A 15,361-nucleotide genomic window follows, 5' to 3' on the forward strand; every position below is an offset into this window, starting at 1 on the left:
TGTGTACAGGTTGAGGGTGGTCTATTCTTTGTTCTGCACTTTGAGCGCTGCAGAAATTTTAATTGTGATTGTTTTGATTATATCTCTTTAGACTTGCAGGTTCAAAGTGATTTCTCTTTCCTCGGTTTCTCTCTAGCTGTGCTTATGAATTGAATATTTCGATTTACAGTACGTGATGTGAAGGCCTTGTAAAAGCATGCAACAGTAATGTGCTCCAGATGTCTTAACAAAGGACTGCAACACCCCGAGGACTCCCCTCTTTGCAATAAGATCACAATCAGGTCACTCGGCTATACAGAGAGATTTCTGGAGTGAGAGTGGCGTGCCTAATGCAGTATGAACGTGACTCACGCTTCTCGCAGGCACAAGTTTATGTTGTGAGTTTTTTATTGCACTTTACATTTTATATTTATGCATTTGGTAAATGATTTTATCCAACGAAACTTACATTGCATTCACACTATACAGTACATTTTATCAGTTCAAGCATTCTCAGGGAATCGAACCAATGAGCTTGGTGTTGCTTAAACATTTAGCTGAAATTCAGCTTCTCAACTTTAGCTTTAGTTGAAGTTAATGCAGTATAGTATTTTTTAAATGCATATTTTAATTTTTTTTAAATGGTATTTCAGGTTCACTACTGTTCAAATGTTTTGAGTTAATAAGATTTTTTTTTAAAGAAATTAATACTTTTATTCAGCAAAGTGTCAGCAAAGACTTTTACAATGTTGCAAAAAAAAAAACTACTAAATGCTGTTCTTTCTGTTCTCTGTTCATATCAAAAAATCCTGAAAAATGATCACAGTTTACAAAAGAAATTAATACTTTTATTCAGCAAAGTGTCAGCAAAGACTTTTACAATGTTGCAAAAAAAAAACTACTAAATGCTGTTCTTTCTGTTCTCTGTTCATATCAAAAAATCCTGAAAAATGATCACAGTTTACACAAAAATATTAATTTATCATAACAAGAAATGTTGCTTAAGTACTAAATCAGCATATAACTTCTGAAGGATCATGTGACACTGAAGACTGGAGTAATAGCTGCTGAAAATTCAGCTTTGCATCACAGGAATAAATTACATTAAAACATAATAAAATAGAAAAACGTTATTTTAAAGTCTAATAATATTTCATAGTTTTGCTGTTTTACAGCATTTTGAATCAAATAAATGCAGCCTTGATGAGCATAAGAGTCTTAAAAATCTTACCGGCCCTAAACTTTTGAGCGGTAGCATTTATTGAATTAGATTTATTGATTCAAGAAAATGAAACAGATTTAAATCAGATCTGCAGAGCTCAAATGATTTACTGATGGTTGTTTCATCAGTATCTCTTACCCTTTAGCTTCAGAATGTTTTTATCTGAGGTTTTGTCATTTAACTTCACAGTAATAGAAGAGAACAAATAATTCATCTGTCACCAGCTCTCAAGTGATGCGTGAAGCAAAGATGATGTCGCTCAGGAACCAGAATAAAAACAAGGAAATAAACATTTCAAGGCAGCAGTGGTGAATGAGAAAGAGGAGACTAAAGTGAAGTCTCTCTCTCTGGTTTCATGCTTCACTTATTGCTGCTGACTGTAGGCTTAGCTACTGTCACTCATCAGCACTGTTTCAGCTAAACTGTTTCCCATGTATAGGAAACCTTGAGAAGTTCAGCCAGGACAACAACATCTAAATGTTAATTAAAATGTTATGAAATACCAGTAGTTCTTAAGTTCACATTAAGAGTGTAAACCACATAGAAGTACCATATCGATATAATAAGCATGCGTTAGGGATTTTATTACATCATAACAGCTCAACAGTTTTACTAATCACAGATTGTTCGTTTAGGCAACGCCAGACCAAAGTCCACTTTAACTAGAAATGCTGTATACTTTAAACTACAGTTTAACACAAATATAATGGTCTCCACCATTAACACAATAGAACACCAGGCCATTTGTTTTCTGCTATTTATATTTTCATCATATAATCCCCGAGACAAGCAAATGGTTTCAAAGGCAAAACTGTGTTACATCATTTGACTGGAAGCATTTAACATGTCCAAACTGCCAGTCAAAATGAGTAATGGATCTCATACCCATGTCTATTTAGTATATATACATGCTGAACTCAGACATGTCATATGAGTCAAAAGCCAGTTAATCAGAGCATTATGTGCACAATGTGACACATTTAGGGTGCTCTTCCAATGTTCTCACTACCCTAATGAATATTTAAACTTTAGGCAAGTTACAGTTACAGCAAAGTAGTCTCTTATGCTCACCAAGGCCGCATTTATTTAATCAGAAATTTGGTAAAAACAGTAATATTGTAAACATTTTATTGTAATTTAAAATAACCGTTTTCTATTTTAATATATTTTAAAATGTAATTTATTCCTGTGTTGACAAATAGATTGACTATTTTCAAGATTATTATGATGAATAGAAAGTTCAAAAGCATTTATTTGAAATAGAAATCTTTTGTAACATTATACATTAATATTGTTAGTATCATTAGTATTACTTTCTTAGAAATCTTACTGACCCAAACATTTGAACAGTAGTGTATATATTGTATACAATAAAAATATATTGTCAAAGTGTTACATTAATGTTTAAACATGTGATATGTATTTGTTCATTATGTCTTTAGGTGTGTCTTGGCTGATCTTGAATGTCAGGTGTCTGAACGTGGCCTTGACAGTATCTCGAAGTCATAAAATGTCAGTAATTGTTTCAAGAACCATAAACTCCTCATCACCATCATGACTAATCTAACTATCTTTAACTAGAAGTATTACTGCTATTTCGAAACTCTAAAATGTGTATCACGCATTTCAAGCATTAAATAAAATTCACTGTACTGTAAAAGTTATGTAAAAAAGAAGAATCATGTATTTTATGATCTATGTAGATTTTATTATCATGACGTAATGTACAGCATATATTGTCCTGAAACATTTCAGGTCAGTACTCACTTGTCTTTCTTGAAAAAGAGTCTTTGCATGATGAGGAGGACGAAGACAATGAAGAGAAAAACAACAACGGCTGTCAGTCCCACCAGCCACGGCTGTAATGTGACTTTAGCTGTATCTGATGATGCCCGTTGACCACCTTGAGTATAACATTGTATCACATAAAGGTTATACAACTTTTATATATTAAATCAATTCAAGGAGGTAAAATTTAGTAAACAAAAACAGAAGAAAAACTAGTCAATTGAAATGTACGATACTGAAATGTACAATAATGGCGCTGCTGGGGGAGAAAGGAAGGCAAAAATGACAAATCACTCACCAGCTTGAGCCTGACAAATGGAGGCAAAGAGTATTATGAAGGCAACAATATTCTGTAGATGAAACATGAATTTACAGTCCGCATGCACTGCTGCGTTCCTCTTAGTTGTCTGTAAATATGTGAAGGATTCTTGGTGTCCAAAGTACAAAATCCATTAGAGAGATCAGAAATCACAGCGTGTCACTCAGAGAGTAAGTGTGCATGATTATTCGTACACAATCTCCCACTGAATATGTTACGTGCTGTTATGCTGTAAAGACAAAAGATTTACTTTCCAGGCTGGCACAGAACTGAAGGTCATGCCAGTCTAAACTGCTGTAAGGGCTCATAGACACAAAAACCTGGCTATTGATATTTCACAAAAGAACTAGATATAGTGCAACAGTATGTCCAAAAAAATCAATAAAAAATATATAAAACACTTCATTTATTCAAAATTAGAGTTTCGTTGTAATATTTAGACCATGTGTGTTTATATGTGTGCTATATGCTACTGCTCTCATAAATTTCACTTTGAGCAGATATACACATTAAAAAAATGACAGTCTTTCTCTAATGGGCAAAGCAGAGGAAAAATAACGATGACTCATCTTGCAAAATTTTTGTCCAATCAAATTCTCTCTGGAATGATAATTTCCTGCCCCCTGAGACCACATGCTGCTGACTAGCAAATTGTCTTCTATTCATCTTCCATTTGATACATCCCAACTTCCTGTTTCAAAAGGAAGTATTTCAATAATGGACAGAAATGTGCCAAACTATTTCATGAGGTCTTTTAGAAGAAAAGGAAGAACAACCTGTATGTACATAGTTGACACAATGGATTCTTGGGTGTTAGTTTGAAAAAGATTTAAGTACATTAGTGTTAGCATTCAGAGGAGAAAAGCTGCCGCTAACATCTGATTGAATGGAGGATGAAGCACGAGGCTGAAACAAAAAGCTGACAAGCTTTTGCTGCAATTCTATGGATGTTTTGTCCAACAGGTCTTCGAGCCAGTCACGTGACTGAAAACTATGCATTGTAGCCTCTAAATTTGATAATGCTCAACACCATGGCTCGAAGCACTGTGCTTGGTATAGCCTTTTTATCATGCCAGACAGTAAAGCTACTGGAATCTCAGTTTACCAGTTGCTGAGTGCGATGCAGATTTTTTCAAATAGGATACACATCTCAACCACAGAACGTCTCTGTTCATGGTATGTAAACACTCAGTTCTATGTTTTAAAATATTGCCCTGCTCACACTGAGCCAATATTTATTCTGATGACTTCCGTGTGACTGATCACGCTGTAGCTAGTATGAGTAGCCTAATAAAATGCTTTCTCTGTCCAGATTTAATAACTGACACTTCAAATCAACATTTAAAGGGGTCATATGATGCTGCTAAAAAGAACGTTATTTTGTGTATTTGGTGTAATGAAATGTGTTTATGCGGTTTAAGGTTCAAAAAACACATTATTTTCCACATACTGTACATAAAGGAAAAATTGAAATCGCATCATATGACCCCTTTAAATTTCAACTTTAACTAAATGTAATCTTTAATAATGTCTGAAAATATATCAGTGAATAACCTGATACAAGTAACATGCTTTATGTCTTAAGTTCTCACTCTGCAGCAAAGGGTTATATGTATTTATATTTATACAACAGTTCGTTCTGGTTCTCAAATCTGATTGGTTGAGAACCGTGAGATATTGTGTGTCACTCGTTGCCTCTGGCCTAATTATTATAAAATAATAATTTAGAGGTTAATATTTAGTAAAATCCCCTTAAAATAATACAAATATTAAAGAAAAAAAATATTATTGAGCTAAAATCACAAAAGCACAAATATATATTAATTCTTATATAACGCTGTCTTCATTACTTTGTATGTTCATCTATAAATGTTTGGGCTGTTTAATATTAAGATTTTGTTTAAAATCCCCCACAAAATCAAAGATTTTGGATAACTAGGTTGGCTTGTATGTTTGGTGCTGTAGGGGGCCCAACTTCATTTTCTTTCATAGGGCCCAGCGGCGCCCCGGTTTGTACTTGCTTAAGGGGAAAGAGAGCATGGACATTTGTAAGGTATCTTGTTACATACCTGCCAGATCATGGATGAGATATTGGATGAGGTGTCTTATGATGGCGAAAACGGTGACTCCTATGCTATAAATGACATGCTTGGGTAGAGTGAGCGGATCATTTTCTGTGGGTTTGCTGTCCTTGAAAAAGTCCTCATCAAGACTTTTATTGTTTTTGTCTAAATCCATAAGTATCGTTGTTTACTCCACTGCATCTTTGAGTCTAACCACGTAACAACAGCTTATCAGTTTTCATACATTTCCTGTTGATCTGTATGAAAATAAAAAGTAAACATTTATTGAAAATAATGTATAATTTGTTGATACAATTTATTTATTTTTGTTTTGAATGTTGTAGAAATAAATCTCTATGTTCACCAGGCCTGCCTTTATTTGATCAAAAATACAGTAAAACAGTAATGTCAAATATTATCACAATTTAACTGTCAACTCCTTTTTATTATTTTAGTATATTTAAAAATGTAATGTATTCCTGTGATGGTAAAGCTGAATTTTCAGCAGCCATTACTCCAACCTTCAGTGTCACATGATCCTTCAGAAGTCTTTCTAAAATGCTGATTTGGTGCTCAAAAAGCAGTTCTTACTATTATCAAAAAAAAAAAATCTGTTGAATAGAAAGTTCAAACATTATAAATGTCACTTTTGATCAGTTTAATGCAAATAACTTTTATTACTATTACTTGAATTGCTTCTGAATGGTAGTATAGAGTATAGGCTATATATAGAATGTTATAAATGTAACCATTTCTATTGTCTATATTTATGTCTTTATTTATTATTTTGGGTCGGTTAAGATTAGAGATGAACTAGTGATTAGAGGTAGGGTTAGATACATTATATCTGAAAGTCAGTATAAGTTAGCTATGTTTATGGTCAGATAATAAGATAATATGTTATGTACATACCCTGCAAAGCATTTTTCCTCATTGACAGACACCCGTCATCTGTCTCGCCCTCCTCCTCTCTCTATCTCTGATGCTGAATGCTCATTAGACTTCTTCCTTTTCGCTGCATATTCACAGAATCACAACAAAGTATGTCATAGAATGATGGTTTCCCTGATTGGCTGTTTCTTCATTAGTGGCTGTGACAGGACTTACCTCAGACCTGATACTTTGACTGTAGAAGACAATCAAGCTAATGTGCTTAGTGGCGTAAGGAGAAGCCTTGAGCCTGGATTTAGCCTTTTTCTAATAGGTGTCTGCCTCTCAACTCCTGTTGGCGTATTTTAAAGTGCAACGTAACCAGTGACGTCAATGAAAAGTCATTTGTAACTTTGTCATGATATTCAGTTCAGATTCAGTTCAGGCCTAAATTTCTAAAACATAGTTTTCTGTGAAATCAAAACAGACTTAATCTTAAATCCCTGAATGTCCTGACTTCATTACGATACACCAACCAAAGTTAGATCATGTAGCAGCAACTTCTTAATGTAACAACTGGACATATCCGCAAGCCCAAACACATGGCCACGTGGATCACAGTACAGGATGAACAAATTGCATGTAACTTAAATAAGGTTTGTGCTTTCATTGACTTTGGAGAACAGAAGTATGTCCTCTATGTTGAGCACACAGCACCCTCTATCTGTGCTAAACATCTTGCCGGAGCCAGCGCATGCTAATCATGCTAATCCGGATCAGAAAGTACAAGATAACAATTGCCATGTAAACAACCCAGCGCTCTATGTTGTATTCATTTATTAATGAGGGAATGAGACACATGTAGAAGAGTAAGACAGATAGATTTTCACAAAACCTGTGTAGCTATTTGCTAAATATAGTGAAACAAACACGAAAATACAAATAAAAAACATCTCCCGCCTACAGACTTCAATTCAAACACATAAGCTTTGTATTTTTTGGTAACTTAGAGCAGGTGGAAATGAGCAGCACTGACAAAGAAAGATAGATTTTTTGGGGGGATTTTAGTGATTGAACGAGAGATTTGGGGCTTGTGGACATGGCCTAATGGATGAAAGAGAGAGAGGGTTGTTCATAAACCTATTCAGTGACACCTTTTTAACCTCATGATTTGTGAAATACAGAAGATTTAAATCCTGGCACAATTTCTATCCGTCCACTTCTGGGTCAAATGGCAGTCTGTTCCTCCTTTGTTCTTATTTTCTCTCCCTCATCCCTACTTTCCCAAAGATGGACTTTGGTGGTTCTTCTTCTTTCTCTTCATCACCAGGGTCACGACCAAAGCCTCAACCTGTGTGTAAAAGGAAATTTAATGTTTTCAAATGTAGATATATAAATTAATATGACCAGAGTTCATTATTCTGTGCTAAAGGCCAGTGAATGTGCTCTGAAGTAGCCTGATATGATTCTCTTAATCCCAGGCTTAATCCTTTGTCTCGCTGACTCTGCTATTCAATTGCTGGTAATGGCAGCTGTCTTTCATGAAGGTGAAAGCTATTAATCAAGGGTTAGCTGTAATCCACCTAATCCTGTCTGAGATGCTCCTGTTCACTTTCTAGAGGGAGTGGGTGTGTTTTTAAAGGGTTTAAAATGACATTATACACCAAGTATAGGTTATACTAAAACAGAAAATGTATATACTGTGCCATAATTATTCCAGTTGGTTTTATTTCCAGTGTATGAGAATGGACTGATAAAACAACATCTGAGCTAAAGCAGGGGGTGGAGCAAAAAAACAAAATAAATAAATATGCTCAACTGAAGACTAGTTTGAACGAATGATACACAAAAATGCTCTGCAAGTCAACTATCAGATAGATCAGAAAGAGAATTTTACAGACATATAAGACTGTATAATCATCTTTCTGTCAGTGAAAGGTTTTAGCCTTAATTGTTGTCAGTTGTGACTCAACTCAACAACTAAACATTCAGAACTTTGGGGTCAGTAGATTTTAATGTCTCTTCTGCTCGCCAAGGCTGCATTTATTTGATCAGGAATACAGTAAAAACAGTTATATTGTGAAATATTATTACAATTTACTATTAATATATTTTAAAATGTAGTTTTAATGAAGCCATTACTCCAGTCTTCAGTGTCACATGATCCTTTAGAAATCATTAAAAAATGCTGATTTGGTGCTCAAGAAACATTTCGCATTATCCGTGTCCAAAATGGTTGTGCTGATTAAAAAAACAAAACAATCAGGATTCTTTGATGAATAGAAGGTTTAAAAGAACAATTATATGGAATAGAAATAAGTCATGAAATTCCTTACTGTCAAAGTAACTAATAAAATAAAATCTAAAATATAAATAGTACAGTAATGAGACTTGGTGCTGAAACTGTTTGCAGGATTCAGCTAGTTATATCTTGTAAGAGTAATAGTCCAATGACTCGCATAACATTAATACTTACTCAGATGGGAATTTCCTCAGGTGGTGGAGCATCTTTGATCTTCTTGCAGAAAGCCTGAGACAGAAGAAAGTTCCAGTAGACAATAGTCAAACTTGTGTTGGCTGTCACTATGCCGATCAATAGGGGATGCATGTCTAATTTCAGCTGTGGTGTTGTCCTTCCAGAGGCTGATTCTGCACAAACTCTCTGAGTCTAACTGACTGAATGACTGACAGAGGAAGAGCTTTTGTGTGGTTGAGTCAGTGATTCAGACAGATCTGATCCTCTATGAGTCAAATCTGATATATTATTCATCTCCTGCGCATCTTTAATCCTTTCTCCATGCATGTTACATAGATTGTGAAAATTATAAGGGGCTAGTTGTCGAGACGTTTTATTCCACCAAGTCAGGGTAGGTTTATTACTGTATATACAAATACCATAAAATTTAGATTACACACAAGCTATTGAACATGCCTAGGAAAATACATAGTTCAATTAACACGTGTTGACCTTTACAGTTGACCTTTTAATAGCAATCACAATGGAATCTGTGGTTTATTTACAATAATTTTGAGAAAAATATATGTTCTTAATGGAATACTTAATCTAAAGTTAAAATAATCTAAAAAAAAAATGTATCTGAAGTAAAATCTTCACTAACATTTACTACCATTCAAAAGTTTGGGGTCAGTGTTTTATTTTTTTTTGTTGTCAATACAGGGATGCATTAAATTGATCAAAAGTGACTGAAAATTTTCAGTGAAAAACTAATTTTATTGTTACAAATATTTTTCTTTTGAACTAGAATCCTGAAAATAAGGTAATATTGATAATAATAAGAAATGTTACTTAAGCGTCAAATCAGGATATTAGAATGATTTCTGAAAGATCACTAAAGACTGGAGTAATTGCTGCTGAAAATTCAGCTGTCATCAAAGGAATAAATTGCATTTTAAAATATTTTAACACAGAAAAGTTTTTTTTTTTTTTAATTTAATAATATTTCATAATATTTTTAATAAATAAATGCAGCCTTGATGAGCATAAGAGACTTACTGGCTTCAACTTTTGAAGTGTAGCATGAAGCAATAACCCGTTTTTCAAAACTGTTAAGAGGTGATTTAATGTCTTTTCCAAAATAAAAAAAAAAACAATTATGAAACAATAAATAATTTAGGAAACAATAAAAATTAAAATGGTAACAAAAATATGAAACTGTTTTATATTTATCCCCCTCCCCCCCATCCCCTCCTTTTTGCAGAATAAAAAAGAATAAATAAAAATGTTATGTTACCTGAAAGTAATCCAGATCCTGGAGAGTTGGAGTCATGGAATATTTGCTCAGGTCAGATTATTCAAATGGCAAGATCTCCCCCCACCCCACCCCACCCACAAGTTTTCTATATTATTAAATAAAAATGTAAGGCATAAAAGAAGATCCTACTCTAACCTTCCCCACATGTAACTATATGCAGGGTTGGCTAAGCATGGTTGTCTTTTTTGGCTTCATCGTCCGTCTTCTTGTGAAAGGCTTCTGTCAGAATGAAGATCCAGTATGCAATGGTGATGGAGGTATTAATTGTGACAATACCAATCATGAAGGGGTGTAGCATGTTTGCAAGTTTTTCCCTGACTGCCGTCTACTAGCGTCACTAGCGCTCTTAGCTCTGCTAATCACCTCTGCTCATGCATGGAGGATTTAACATGAGTCACACAGACTTTACTGATGATTAGAAACTTGATTAGTGACATCTCAAATATTCATGACGCAAAATGTTAAGAGTTTACAGGCAGAATAAGACAAGTATATGTGGTCAAATAAATGCTTTTATTATGTAAACGTCTTCCTGTTTTTTCAAGAGAGATCTGCAAGAATGTTTTTTATTAAATATTCAAGCATTCAAAATGCTTTAACTTGAGTTTGAAATATGGATCAGCTGTGTAACATTAACATGTTTTAGGAAATGTGTTTCACTAAGCGCTTCGCAGTCTGAGCAGTCCGTCTGCATATTGGAACTGCAAGCTGTTCTCATACTCCAGCATGTCCAGTGCCACCTCACAGCTCTCCTTCACCACCCGCTCCTGGTCCTTCCTGTAGCGCTCTAGGATCTGTAAGCACGTCTCCTTCCCGATGGAGCCCAGCGCCTCTGCACACTCATGCCTGACCATGGCGTTCTCATCTGTTTTCTCCAAAGCTGCCTGCAGCTGAGGGATGCTGGCCTCGTGTTTGATCTGACCCAAGACGTAGCCGATCTCATGGCGGAACAAAGCACTGCTGCACTGAAGACCTAAAAGAAAGAAAATAATACTTTTATTCAGCAAGGATGCATTAAATTGATTAAAGCATGACTGTAAATTTGTAAGGTTACAAAAGATTTCCATTTCAAAAAATCCTGAAGAAATGTCACCACAAAAATATTAGGCAACAACTGTTTTCAACATTGATACTAATAGGAAATGTTTCTTGAGCACCAAATCAGCATATTAGAATGATTTCTGAAGGATCATGTGACACTGAAGACTGGAGTAAATTCATGAAAATTTAGCTTTGCCATCACAGGAGTAAATTACATTTTAAAATATATTGAAATAGAACACAGCTATTTTAAATTGTAATAATATTTCACAATATTACTGTTTTTATTTGACTTTTGATTAAGTAAATGCAGCCTTGGTGAGCAAAAATCTTACCAAGCCCAAACTTGTAAACACTGTTATTTACAAAGTTCAACATTTTTGATGTGACCTAGCACTGCATCTTTCTCACCATCTCCAAGAGCCAGAACAGCCTCTTCAGTCCCAAGATTCCTCAGTGCAAACATAGCTCTATAGCGGTCAAACAGCGACAGGCTTTCATCTAAGAGCTGCACCCTCAGTTCTGGGACGTAATAATATTTCACAATATTACTGTTTTTATTTGACTTTTGATCAAGTAAATGCAGCCTTGGTGAGCAAAAATCTTACCAAGCCCAAACTTGTAAACACTGTTATTTACAAAGTTCAAAATTTTTGATGTGACCTAGCACTGCATCTTTCTCACCATCTCCAAGAGCCAGAACAGCCTCTTCAGTCCCAAGATTCCTCAGTGCAAACATAGCTCTATAGCGGTCAAACAGCGACAGGCTTTCATCTAAGAGCTGCACCCTCAGTTCTGGGACACTTTTTCTAGCAGCAGGGGGCGCGGGGTCTACAGAGCAGTAGGGGTTCTCATCTGTCCCCTCTGCTGTCTTTTTCCCACCATTCATGAGCCACTCCAGCCTCCGGACTGCCAGCTGACATGTTTCTGCCACCTTTATGAAAAGAGAATTACATGCTTCTCCTAGAATTTAAATTATAATAAAAACACTGAATATGACATATTTAAAAAAAAAAAAAAGGAAAGAAAGAAGGAAGAATATGACTCTGTAAGTTTCACCTGCTTCATGTCTGACCATTGGTTCTTGATTAGTGTCTTTCAGGACTGTCTCTAGGATAGGAATGGCCCGCTCGTCTTGCATTTGGCCGAGGCAGTATGCCAGCTCATGCTTCAGAAGTGCAGATTCATCCACAAAAGCTTCACTGATCCATTTAATGGCCTCTGGTCCACCAAGGTTGCGGAGAGTAAAAAGTGCTCTAAAGCGCGTTGTCAGGTCCTGCTTTGGGTTGATGAGAATCCTCCCCACCGCTGCTATATCTGCATCATTTGCCATGAGGAAGCTTTCAGTATCAGGACGATGTCCTTATGCACAGGTTAAACGGAGTACTCCAGAGAGCAGCATATATACAGAACCTGCATTTAAAAACAACAAAAGTTCAACCCTGCTTAGTGATAATTGACTCTGTAGTAGTAATGAAATGTCAGGACTCATATGATGATTAAAAACCTTGTGAACTACCTACTTAGACAGCATTCTTGAGCTTGTAAACAAAACTAATCTTTAGGACTTACTGTTTGTCTGTCTACTATTTAAACAGGGACATATCCCATTTATCTATTTGTAGTCTGACTCGTTTCTGTAGTCTGAATCTGTTCTTTCAAAACCAATTCAGAGGCATTCTGTTACGTCATGATGAGATCCTGACTTACTCAAGATTTTTTAAAGAATTTAGAAGCCTATATTAACAGACAACTGGAATGTATTCGTATTCGATGTGCTTTTTATTTTCAAGAATGACATTTTGGAATGTAGAGAACAATATGCTTTTACAATAAACAAGATTAAAATTCAATGCCAAATTGCCCAAAAAGAGACGGTTCATGAACGAATCGTTGACTGGTTTTGAGAACCGGTTCAATGAAAAGTTACAGGGTTACACTATGCAGGAAAAGGCCTGAACATTGCCATCTGTGGCCGCAGTACATTACCCAGGCGTCACTCTGCCAGCTGTGTGCAAGCGTGTTATGCAGCCGGCAGAATGACGGGTTTAAAGATATTACAGCGAACCGAGTTCACAATCTGATTCGTTACAATCGCTGAATTCTTTGTATTCTGAACTTACTACAAGCGGAGATGTGTTTTTCGCTCATAACAAGGGGCTCTCCATCAACCTTCTTCTTCTTCTTCTTCTTCTTATATCTTTCCGGCAGTGTAGACGCTACTGGGCGTATTACTGCCATCCACAGGTCAAAGTTTGAACTAAATTCTTATATACAGTCCTGTATTATGCAAGAACTGAAGAACTACCTCAGAGCTTATATTTAATTCAGTTTTGAAAATTATGAGTTCTTCTTAATATTCTTAAAGCTTTATTTATTTCTTTAACAACTGCACTGCATTCATCTGTCCACCAAGGAACCACCTTCCTCTTCATTTGCCCATTACTTTTAGGAACTGACTCATTAGCAGCTTCATGCAATACTGTTTTAAATTTTTTATCAATCTCCTCAATATCTTCACTTAAATCTATTTTGTCTAATTCACTCTCACAAATAAAACTAAACTTTTCCCAATTAGCACGGTTAAATATCCACTTCCCTATTCTTTTCTCTCGTTGTTTATTTTCCTGTATTAATATTCTACAAAAAAACTGGATAATGATCACTCCCCACTGATGTTTCATAAATTACATCCCACTCACATATCCCTGCTAAATTATTTGACACCAAAGTTAAATCCAATACTGACATATTCCCTGTGTGTACATACATTGCCCAGATTCATGATCTTCTCCACACCTGGCACATCTCCTTCTGCCTTTACATACCTTGGCTGTATGTCCAAGTCTTTGGCAGTTGTAGCACCTCATTGGCTTTGGAATATATTCTCTAACGTTATAGCTCAAAAATCCTAACGTCACTTTTTTGGGTAGCAATTCCTCTTCAAAATCAAGTACAACATACTCACTGTCTTTCCTCACTCCCTCTCGAGTTATTTGTATCCACCGAGCACCTTTCAGAATTCCTCCTTTTAGGCTTGATTTAATTTCCTCCATTGAGACTCCTACCGGAACTCCCCAAATCACTCCTTTACTCCACTTATTTTCCCTTTCCACACGACTTGTATTTATTACTTTAAATTGTCTTATTTCCTTAATTCTGCCAGCCCTCTCCCTCTGCTCTTCAGTTCTACAAACAATCAGTAGATGTCCATCTCTTAAAACCTTTGCCATATGTATGTCGCCAATCTGGTTTCGCAAAATAGTTGTCAATTTCACTGGACTCATTGATGATATTCCCTTCTCCTCGCCGAATCTCAGTATCATTTTAAATTTCAAACTTTCATGGTCACTCTCTTCTACTCCTCTTTCAAAACTTCGACTACGCCTGGTTTTCTTTGCTCTAATCCCTTCAAAGGTATTTTCTCTTTTCTACCTCATTCTTCCGCTTCCTTGACTTGTTTCCATACTATCCACTATATCAGAATCTCCCCACTCTGGTCCATTCACAACACAGCTGTGCTTACCCGCCACCGCTTTCTTCTTTTCATTTGACTTTCCCATTCTTATCATTTTTCCCCTTTTCCGACCTCCAGTTGATAAACATGCTTTTCTTCCAAGATCATCGGTTAAATTTCCGCGATTTTTAAATTTAGAAGTTTTGACCATATAACTCTTGCCAACTGCAGATGCCAGGTTCAACTCTTTGCACTCAGCGAGGACTTCCGGAGAAAACCAACTTCCGGAGTTAGTTGTCAAAATAAAAGTTCACTGGGCGTTTTCACACCGGGATAGGCGTTTTTAACTATCCAATCAGAAAAAACCCTAAGAAGGAGCCAAGTGTTATTATTTTATTTTTACTGTCTGACGTTACCAGCTATTTTATTATGTATAGATCACGAGAAAACAACTTATGTAAAGTTTATGATAAATCAAGAGAAAATAAATCATGCTGCATGCCTTTAGGACATTCATAAACCAGGGAACAAATGCATTTTTCCTGGTGCACAGGCGTACACGTTTAACAAAGTCGCCTTGAAGTTGTGCATCTTCGGAAGTGGAGCCAGTCTCAACTTAAAACTCATCTATTCCCTTTGTTCTCTAATATTCTATTATAAACAACCTCTTCTTTCCTTGTTTTTCTCCATCAACCTCCCCATGCCGTCCACTCAAAAAGGAACTGTTTCACTTGTGTAATCCAGTGGTGAGAGTTCAAATTACTCGCATTAGTCCATCGCCACCTACTGGATTGGAGGGGAACCACTCTAAAATTTGTAAACAAGCTGCATGGTTATCAATCTTTTTAA

The 15,361-nt window shown here is 35.8% G+C and overlaps 1 protein-coding gene and 1 long non-coding RNA gene across 2 annotated transcripts; both read right to left on the reverse strand.

Annotated features, from left to right (window-relative positions):
- Positions 1 to 7,396: 7,396 nt before the first annotated feature.
- LOC107695261 (uncharacterized) lies at positions 7,397 to 8,924 on the reverse strand. The gene is made up of 2 exons (XR_001634978.1): positions 8,718 to 8,924; positions 7,397 to 7,592 (listed from the first exon to the last, which is right to left on the reverse strand). It is a non-coding gene; the product is annotated as an uncharacterized LOC107695261 (long non-coding RNA).
- A 1,431-nt stretch (positions 8,925 to 10,355) lies between these two features.
- LOC107695215 (deoxyhypusine hydroxylase-like) lies at positions 10,356 to 15,273 on the reverse strand. The gene is made up of 5 exons (XM_016495031.1): positions 15,207 to 15,273; positions 13,179 to 13,227; positions 12,115 to 12,468; positions 11,740 to 12,018; positions 10,356 to 10,987 (listed from the first exon to the last, which is right to left on the reverse strand). The coding sequence occupies exons 3-5, from the start codon at positions 12,386 to 12,388 to the stop codon at positions 10,674 to 10,676; spliced, it is 867 nt and encodes a 288-aa protein (XP_016350517.1). The 5' UTR covers positions 12,389 to 12,468; positions 13,179 to 13,227; positions 15,207 to 15,273; the 3' UTR covers positions 10,356 to 10,673.
- Positions 15,274 to 15,361: the final 88 nt, after the last annotated feature.

This window comes from Sinocyclocheilus anshuiensis, unplaced genomic scaffold, assembly GCF_001515605.1.
Source record: "Sinocyclocheilus anshuiensis isolate Anshui unplaced genomic scaffold, SAMN03320099.WGS_v1.1 scaffold122, whole genome shotgun sequence".
Taxonomy (NCBI): Eukaryota; Metazoa; Chordata; class Actinopteri; order Cypriniformes; family Cyprinidae; genus Sinocyclocheilus; species Sinocyclocheilus anshuiensis.